Source organism: Pecten maximus, chromosome 2 (assembly GCF_902652985.1).
Source record: "Pecten maximus chromosome 2, xPecMax1.1, whole genome shotgun sequence".
Classification (NCBI taxonomy): domain Eukaryota; kingdom Metazoa; phylum Mollusca; class Bivalvia; order Pectinida; family Pectinidae; genus Pecten; species Pecten maximus.
The window spans coordinates 22,674,940-22,685,841 of NC_047016.1; the positions used below are offsets into that span (position 1 = coordinate 22,674,940).

General features: G+C 38.7%; 1 protein-coding gene across 1 annotated transcript; it reads right to left on the bottom strand.

Annotated features, from left to right (window-relative positions):
• Positions 1-1,673: 1,673 nt before the first annotated feature.
• LOC117342121 (transmembrane protein 26-like) lies at positions 1,674-7,691 on the bottom strand. Its single transcript, XM_033904127.1, has 3 exons — positions 7,447-7,691; positions 4,107-4,236; positions 1,674-2,429 (listed from the first exon to the last, which is right to left on the bottom strand). Exons 1-3 carry the CDS (start codon positions 7,689-7,691, stop codon positions 1,674-1,676), a joined length of 1,131 nt encoding a protein of 376 aa, XP_033760018.1.
• Positions 7,692-10,902: the final 3,211 nt, after the last annotated feature.

The window sequence follows — 10,902 nt, forward strand, 5'->3', positions numbered from 1 at the left end:
GATGGAAAAGAACAAAATAGTTTCCAAAAAGCTGATATTTAATTACAAATATCGTACATATTTAAACAAAAGCAATTTTTACGCGGTTATACATTTGCATCAAATCAAACAAGAATATCCTTTCTGAACACCGTTTTAATTAATAACGCCAACGGCACGTGTGTGTTTGTCTTTCCTTGAACTGACAAGAGTCCAAAGGAGAAAAATCAAATGTAAGAACAGAGCTCACAATATAGCATTATTTCTGTGTCATTCCTAAAGTCGCATGACCTTATTAGGTCAATACTCATGTGTTTCACGTGAATATAATGATCTTGTTGAATCTTTATCGGTAACGTTATGTCACAAAAATATAATGTTCATTTAATTTCCGTACTGTCATTTCTAAACACAAACGTCATCTGTTGGTGTAATCCTGTACACATTGTAGAAATCGTTGTTTGTAACATACACATGAGTAGGTGTGTAGTATCATCTGATAAAAGATCGATAGTTTTGTGTGTCCAACGATGAGGCCACCGTAAAGTATATTTCAGCTGGCCTACAAAACATCCATAACGACATTGATTATATATAAGTTAATTATATACAGTTTCAATCTGTAACTTGTCTCAATTTAAGTCAGCTCTTGCTTTAATAATGAACATTTTTGTATTTCATAACCTTTATCACCTGTTTACAGAAGTATTCCCCCGACAATAATTGTCGATCACCCTTCATGCTGGTCCCCCACCCCCAACTCCCATGACATCACCGCCGATACTGTAATTTCTTTCCCTCGCCTCCCTCCCTCGATATTGCCCGTGACTGGGCCAAACTCAACACTACCATACCACTATGCTCACAATGCATAGAGTGGGGGTACGTAATTTCGCACACTTTCGGTATGTATTTAAATACATTTCCATCAAATCAATTTCAAATCAAGAAAGAATACCTCACATTGTTAGATTTACAAATGCTTCGTAACATACAAGTGTGCAACCTGATATGCGCACACGTATCACTGCGCATGGGAGTTGTTGTTAACTTGTGTTTATTGCTGGGTTTGAAGACGATCGGGAACATAATTTCGCACACCCATCTAACTTATTAATTTTATTGGTAAAAATAGTTTCCAGTCATCTTGTAGACAAACAATATCCTAAACTAAGATTAAGCCCAATGCCATGATTAAAAAAATCTTTAAAAACAAAATAATGTGAAATTAGAAAGTGTTAATTTACCGCCATTTTAGCTTTAAATAATGACCGCTCCCCACGGAGGTAATGTAAACAAGGCGGTGAAAATGACGGGGTGTCTACAGGTCAGCGCTGCTATAAGTTATACTTAAGTGGATTTGTATTCAGTTTTGTTTATAATCTGATCAAATAATATTTTCCCTAAATATTTGCAAAATCACATGCCAATCAACAATTAGGATTATTTTAAATAAAATATTTAGTCATCCTGTATCAATTTTATCGGAAGAGAGTCGTATCAATTAAAATTTGTTTTCAAAACGAACTTTATCTGAAAAGATGTACTTAAAATGGCAAATGTTCCACTAAAGGTTGGCATTAGTCAACATATAAACAAAAAAGCACAGTCCTCGACCACTTAGAGGAAAAACGCAAAAAATCGTCAGGTGTGCGAATTTACGTACTGTGCGAAATTAGGCACCCTTGCTCTACTTATGAATTGATGTAATCGTCAATGCCTACGACAAAAGTTTCCGGACGCCTCTTTGCCCGATTTCTAGACACATACACTACGTCATTCCCTTGGTTTTGGTCATTTCTTGTATCCACAAATGCGTCTCGCTTTACAACACTTTCTGATGGACCCTCGGTTTTCAGACTGGATGTACGATTAGGTGTTGGAGATACGCTGTTTATTTTCAGTGCCCGGGTCTCTCGGACGTCATTGAAGACGCTGAAAAGTCGATACGCTAGCATGGTGATCATCAACATGTTCTTGGCAGCAAAGAAGATGATACTATAGGTCACAAGGTTGTACGTTGCTATAGCGTACATCCTCACTACAAAAAACGGTATTTCCTCCATTACCAGAGAGACAATGTTACTCCAAACGTCAGTTTCCAGACAGGTATTCATCATCCCGGTTTTGATCCGATTTTCGTCACTTCCGGTCGGATTGTCCTTCGTCTCCGTCAATACCAGACTGAACTGAAGAACACTGAGAGTCCAGATACTGAGGATAGAATATACAACTACGTCGTCACGCTTGACCTGATTTTCGTCAAACAACTGAAAGAAATCCGTGACATCAGACGCCTTGCTGAGGAAAACGAAGAGTAACTGAGATAATTTGTCTCTCGTTAGTCTGCCTTTAGGTAAAATCCATCTAGCGAAGATAATAAGCAGAAGAAACGTCTGCTCAATGGTGAAAACCCATGTCTCGTCTGTTAGGCTCGCGGAAATACCGTCCTGAAATAGACAGAATTGAGTCACAACTGAACATTCTAGTATTACATTCTAATCAGCATAGCAATCCTAAGCATTGACACAGATCATTCACAATGTCTTCTCCCGGTAGTCATGTACAACAACAGTCACACAAATCATACACAATGTCAGTAGTCATGTACAACAACAGGTACACAAATCATACACAATATCTGTAGTCATGTACAACAACAGGTACACAAATCATACACAATGTCAGTAGTCATGTACAACAACAGGTACACAAATCATACACAATGTCAGTAGTCATGTACAACAACAGGTACACAAATCATACACAATGTCAGTAGTCATGTACAACAACAGGTACACAAATCATACTTGGTCATATGCAACAACAACCAGGAGAATATTGACATAGTAAAGAAACCATAATTCAAACTCAACATCGATTAAACGAGGACAAAATATCAACAAAAATATAGATTTCCATGGAGGCCCATTACAGGGTACAAGGAGAACAAGACCAGATGTTCCGGAAGAGTAAGCGTCTTCTGCTTCATCAACGACACATATCATACTATAAAAGTCAAATCAGTGTTAAGTCGTAATCCCGAATGAGAGTCAGGGCGGTGATAACGGAACCATAGGCATATCAACAGGCATCCTGATGTCGACAATAAAACCTTCCTGAGGTCTTCATCATCAGGTATCTCTAAAACCTTTTGTTGGTAATTACATTGTGACATCTAAGGCATGTGGACACCATAGGTAGGAGATGCAGGAATGTCGTTATATAGAAATGGAAAATTAACCATTGGGAAATTGAAATCGCTCTCTTCTCATACAGCTTAATTGTAAGTTGTCCCTGTTTGTTACGTTGTAAGTTAAGATCGAGGGATGTGACTGCTTTTGACGAGTCTATAGTGTCCTTGATTTTAAGTTCTACAGGTATTTATAGATATTACAGATCGTCAATACACATATAGATGAAAATAAAATAAAGAACTTTACTAGGTCTGATAAGCTCTTTACTATAATCAGCTTCGCATGAAAAAACATTTCAGCCAACAGAAGGGGATAGTTTCTTCCCGTGGATATCGCAAACTCAACAATGATGTTGTCGATCAGAAATTCACTAATTCTAACTATTCCATGTTCCGTGTATTTTCTATGAGCTCTAGTTTAATGTTTTACGAACTATGCTTCAGTATAGTTAACAACTACATACCTATATCACCGTTTACCATTACTTGGAAAATAAAGCTCTCTTTACAAGAGAACGAAGGCGTTCCTTAAGTTTGGAATGGTGAATACTAGTAGTAGAGTGAAGAGGAGCTAAATAAAAAGTTTTAATGAAAAAAAAACGGTTTTAGGAACGGATGTTCAAAATGAAAAGATCACGGAATTTTTTTATTTTTTTTTTCAAAATCCACATTAGATTAATTCCGGTATGACTGCAGCTCTGGCTTAGCTGTACAAAGAAAGGCAGTAAGAAGCTTAGATAAAGGCTTAATTGAACAACTACTCGAGTCAGCTAAAAAAGAAGTTGTTTATCTGTTAATCTACTTTCGGTCAACAGATTACACACCGGCTTGAACTATATGTACTATATACTTTATACTTCTCACAGGATAATAAGATGAGATTCTCCGAGTTAACCCGTATAGCATGATGTCTCCCCCATCCCATACTTACCCCGTACAGAAGGTCCAGTGCCTCGGCTGTTGAAATGTTACGGTCCGGCGTCCCATTTATCTTGTCCAGTTCAAGTCGCCAAATACAGGGTACGTTAATTATGGTAAATACGAACGTACATAAGGAAATCCTAAAACAAAGGGAAAGTGTTATTGTAACATTGGACTTACATAACGATATCCTTAAGCAATTACATGATTCTTTTATTATAGTAAACATGGTCGAATATAACGATATTCTCAAACAATTACATGATCCGTTTATTACAGTAAACATGGTCGAATATAACGATATCCTAAAACAATTACACGGTCCGTTTATTATAGTAAACCTTGGTGGTTTTTGGTTTGATTGATTTTGTTGAACGTCCTATTAACAGCTAATGTCATTTAAGGACGGCCACCCGTGCGTGCGATATGCATGCGTGTGGTGAGTGCGTATGCGTGTTTCGGGAGGCTGCTGTTTGCTTGTGTTAAGTCTCCTTGTGATAGGCCGGAACTTTTGTCGATTTATAGTGCTACCTCACTGAAGCGTACTGCCGAAGACACCCAGCAGGACACTACAAAGCTATATTCTAAAATAATTTCATTGTCCGTTTGTTATGGTAAACATGGTCATATATAACGATATCCTAAAACAATTACATGGTCCGTTTATTATGGTAAACTTACTCTACATTTTGAAAATGGAAATAGGATTTGAAATGTCTTTGACCTTGGTAACAGTGTCCTGTTCCGATATCTCCTATCTGATATTGAGACCATCATTTCAATGACAGGCGCATTGTGTATCTGTTGACCAGAGTTGACTGGGATAACAATATGGCTTGGACAAGGATAGCTCTTAGACAATATCTTCCATTTATTTGTTCCCCACATAACACATAATCCATAGCTTGACTACATGTAAAGGGCTGATGATGTTGGTTTGATATTAAATATAGTAAATATGGTAACTTATAAAGAAAATAACATTCGTGATCACGGATTTATATAATTCTGTTCATAGATGCACAACTAAACGCTGTCTGACAAGTGACTAGTGATTGACTGAGGTCGGGAAAGGTTTATATAAACATCACCATTTTACTCCAGTAATTCATGCTTAAAGGTAAACACAAACCTGATAACGTATTATCATGTTGATGACACTGTACGGCCGATATTGTACCATTCAATAGTCAGGTCATATAATCATAGAGTCGGTATCCGGGCCGGATAGTCGGGACTTAAACACAATGACATGGTAAACGAAACCTGGCACGTAATACACATCTTATACGGGAGATGTTTATCTATCCAATATCTAATTAAATATCATATCTGGCGTTTTCACTTCCTTAGCACACGTTACATGGAAAGGTCTGAAGGGACATCGGTGACCACTTTGAAGGGACATTGGTGACCACTTTGAAGGGACATTGGTGACCACTTTGAAGGGACATCGTTGACCACTTTGATGACCTTAGGCCTCGAAGTTTTCGGATAAAGCAATAATTTTAACTCCATCTTTATGTACCCAGGACAATGAAAAAAAAACCAACATGGCGGCGACTATGTCTTATACAACACCTATGATAATATGTAGTTAAGAAAGCAAATATCCTCGTGATAATTTCATTAAAAATGTAATTTTAGAAAACCGCATTCAAGGCTCAACCAAAGTTTGGACACCTTTTAGAAAGACAGTTAGCAATCGAGAGGGTGAATTTCAAAGATTTTGGCACCATTTTAAAATTTAGATATTCCCGATTACCGCAAACTTTACTTCGAACTTCAGCTAGCTAAAGGACTATATGGTGTAGCATTGAACCGAACCGGTTCACGTGGTTCGTTTCCTGAGACGTACCACTAGGGTCCAAGATGGCGGAACTGTGATGCTTCATTCGTCATACTAATGTACGTTTTGTTAAAAGCGAGACGAGGAATCTTCATGTGTGATTAAATTGTATAAATTATACGGGTTAATGTATGACAGAACGATTCATTTATTTATTTCACATCCGTTAAAATGATCGCATTTGATAGCGTATACTTTGCAGAGACGGTCGCCATCTTGGAAACGCAGTTGAGATTCAATTGCGTTCCATTGGTACCGTACCTATTCAGTACAAGTGGTACGAACCAAATAAAGGAACACACGGTAAGTACTTTGCCTTGGTATGGCGATAGAACGCAAATGGTCTTCCTCGCCGGGCACTCTCCCTAACGCCGAGAAAAAGGCGAGAAAACATAGGAATTATAATGAATTTAACCACTTTCCCGTAACCAAGCATGAAATTGAATCTCGTCATGGGCGCGATGTTCCGAGTATATTAAAGGAAGCGATGTTCCGAGTACCGTAAAAGGCGCCATGTACTGGGGACAATAAAGGGCGTGATGATTCGAGTATCATAAGGGCGCAGTATACGGAGAACTTTACAGACCCCGATGTACGGATAACCGTAAAGGTCCCGATGTACGGATAACCGTAAAGACCCCGATGTACGGATAACCGTATAGGCCCCGATGTACGGATAACCGTAAAGGTCCCGATGGACGGATAACCGTAAAGGCCCTGATGTACGGATAACCGTAAAGGGGTCGATGGACGGATAACCGTAAAGGTCCCGATGGGCGGATAACCGTAAAGGGGTCGATGTACGGATAACCGTAAAGGGGTCGATGGGCGGATAACCGTAAAGGTCCCGATGTACGGATAACCGTAAAGGCCCTGATGTACGGATAACCGTAAAGGTCCCGATGGACGGATAACCGTAAAGGCCCTGATGTACGGATAACCGTAAAGGGGTCGATGTACGGATAACCGTAAAGGGGTCGATGGGCGGATAACCGTAAAGGTCCCGATGTACGGATAACCGTATAGGCCCCGATGTACGGATAACCGTAAAGGTCCCGATGGACGGATAACCGTAAAGGCCCCGATGTACGGATAACCGTAAAGGGGTCGATGGACGGATAACCGTAAAGGTCCCGATGGGCGGATAACCGTAAAGGGGTCGATGTACGGATAACCGTAAAGGGGTCGATGGACGGATAACCGTATAGGGCCTGATATACGGAGTACGGTAAGTATTATGATTTTTAAGGATTCTTATTTCCGAGAATATAATGACAAATACGTTACATAATATCAGCAGAGAAAATTATGGTCTGTATCACATTTTCCCGGAAATAACACTCTCTTTGTTTCAAGCATTTCGTAACGCTGCATAAAGAAAAAAGAAAAACAAATGAACAAAAAACAACCAAAGAGAAAATACATATACAGTGCATTCATGTTCTTAGTTCTCTTTCTGTAATGTTTATAAACAAGTCGGTTTGATAGAAAACGTCCTTACCAAGAGTGTTCCTTGCCTTTCCTGGTTTTAAGACAATAGACGGTCTCCACGATGACCAGTAGGTAGGCGCTACAGTAAATCCAGTACAGAGGATCACCTATCACAGATATCGTCCTCCAGATCGCCACAAAGTTGTGAAGACAGAACAAAAAACGGACGAATAACGCCTTGGAAATATTCATTTTCTCAGCTCGAGTCAAAGCTCGACTGTCACCTCCTGTATTTGAAGTGGTTGATGTTTTCATCTTGATGTGTCTCCGTGAAATGCTCACCGTTCGAATGTCCACGAAGACTTAAAGTACAATTAATTGTTTTCAAAAATATCAAAATAAATAAACTGTGCCTCAGTTTTATCTTTGCATATTTTGTTACGTACAGACAATCAAAAGAATATTGATGTGTCTGCCCCTACCAACAGGTAACAGTGTAAACAGTAAATTGATGGCCCTCTCCCTACCATAGCAGCATGTCGATAGTCCTACCCAGAGTAAACTGGGCGTGATGAACTGTCCCGCCTGATACCGCCTTGTCTACTTTTATCATTTAGGTGTAGAAGCGGTAATGAATACTTAAAATTATCTTTTGGTCATTCAGGCTTCCGAGATCAATAAACGAAAAATATAAATGACTCAGACGGTGAATAAAATGCAAGCAATTACGATACATTGGTCGGGGGAACTATTGATATTCCGTGTTAGTTTTTTGAAAACTCGATAATGTCTATCATAACTACCTGTATCGTTATGGCCACCCAACTTCACTGTATTATTTAAATCAGTAAACTTTGAAATATTAATTGAAAACACCAGTACCTATAATTCTATTATACACTATCAAGCCAGACATTAACTTACATTATACATACCTAGCTAGTGGACACTGAACCCTAGACACTGGACAAAGTGGTCAAAATTGTATCCAGTCATTTTTAATTTGCTTAATCCGTAATTTGTTTAACTCGGTGATTTGACACCGAAATGAAACTGCTTCAATAAAAGAAATTTTGTTTGTTTGTTCTTTGAAGTAGTCTCAAATGAAATTGAAAATAATGACATACATAAAAAGGAAAGAAATAAAACTTAAATTTAGTCTTTTACATTATTCCAATTTGATTATTAAATATTGAACCGATCTAAAGACACATAGAAACAACACACGGAAACGTAACAGAAGAAAACACATAGAAACAACACACAAAAACGTTTCAGGCAGAAGACGTAGAAACAACAAACGGAAACGTTTCAGGCAGAGACACATAGAAACAACACACAGAAACGTTATAGGCGAAAGACACATAGAAACAACACAAAGAAACGTTACAGACGAGAGACACATAGAAACAACACACGGAAACGTTATAGGCGAAAGACACAAAGAAACAACACACGGAAACGTTACAGACGAGAGACACATAGAAACAACACACAAAAACGTTACAGAAGAAAACACAAAGAAACAACACACGGAAACGTTACAGACGAGAGACACATAGAAACAACACACAGAAAAGGTTATAGGCGAAAGACACATAAAACAACACACGGAAACGTTACAGAAGAAAACAAAAAGAAACAACACACAGAAACGTTACAGAAGAAAACAAAGAAACAACACACGGAAACGTTACAGACGAGAGACACATAGAAACAACACACAAACACGTTACAGAAGAAAACACAAAGAAACAACACACGGAAACGTTACAGACGAGAGACACATAGAAACAACACACAGAAACGTTATAGGCGAAAGACACATAAAACAACACACGGAAACGTTACAGAAGAAAACACAAACAACACACGGAAACATTACAGACGAGAGACACATAGAAACAACACACAGAAACGTTATAGGCGAAAGACACATAAAACAACACACGGAAACGTTACAGAAGAAAACACAAAGAAACAACACACGGAAACGTTACAGACGAGAGACACATAGAAACAACACACAGAAACGCTATAGGCGAAAGACACATAGAAACAACACACAGAAACGTTACAGAAGAAAACAGAAAGAAACAACACACGGAAACGTTACAGACGAGAGACACATAGAAACAACACACAGAAACGTTATAGGCGAAAGACACATAAAACAACACACGGAAACGAACACTTGAAACGTTACAGTAGAAAGACAAATAGAACAACACAAGGAGACGTTACAGGTAAGACACATATAACACAAGGACACGTTACAGGTAAGACACATATAACACAAGGACACGTTACAGGTAAGACACAAGGACACGTTACAGGTAAGATACATATAACATAAAGACACGTTACAGGTAAGATACATAGAAACAACACAAGGACACGTTACAGGTAAGACACAAGGACATGTTACAGGTAAGATACATAGAAACAACACAAGGAGACGTTACAGGTAAGACACATATAACACAAGGACACGTTACAGGTAAGACACATATAACACAAGGACACGTTACAGGTAAGACACAAGGACACGTTACAGGTAAGATACATATAACATAAAGACACGTTACAGGTAAGATACATAGAAACAACACAAGGACACGTTACAGGTAAGACACAAGGACATGTTACAGGTAAGATACATAGAAACAACACAAGGACACGTTACAGGTAAGATACATAGAAACAACACAAGGACACGTTACAGGTAAGACACAAGGACACGTTACAGGTAAGACACAAGGATACGTTACAGGTAAGATACATAGAAACAACACAAGGACACGTTACAGGTAAGACACAAGGACACGTTACAGGTAAGACACAAGGACACGTTACAGGTAAGACACAAGGACACGTTACAGGTAAGACACAAGGACACGTTACAGGTAAGACACATATAACACAAGGACACGTTACAGGTAAGACACAAGGACACGTTACAGGTAAGACACAAAAAACAACACATGGAAACGTTACAGGCGGACCTCTCTTGGAAACGTGGGAAACAACACATGTTTCAGTTCATGAAACATAATCCAATCTACAGCATTGACAGTCATTTAACAATAAGATGAGAGGAACAAGTGATTAAAATAGTAAAAATATGTTGTATGAGGTCATAAACAGTATTGACTGAATCTACCAGAAGACAAGCCGATCTTTATAGACGTTTTCATTATAGATTTATACCAGTACAACGACGTGTGACAATAGTACAGACGTCACTACCCTGGTCCGTCCACTTGTACACGTGTCTATTTGTTTAATTCGTGAGGTGATCTCCAACATCGACAAATATCTATATTTTATTATAAGCTACTTGCTTATTGTCAATATATAATTTAAATGCGCCTAGATACATTGTCACTGTAGACAATTGATTATCGACGTTAAGTTTGCGGGACAAGGAACTGTCGACAGGAGTTCAACATTATTTGAATCTTTCCTCCTTGAAAGGAGAGGGGGAGAGAGGGGGAGAGGGGGAGTGGAATAGCTACAGGTTACG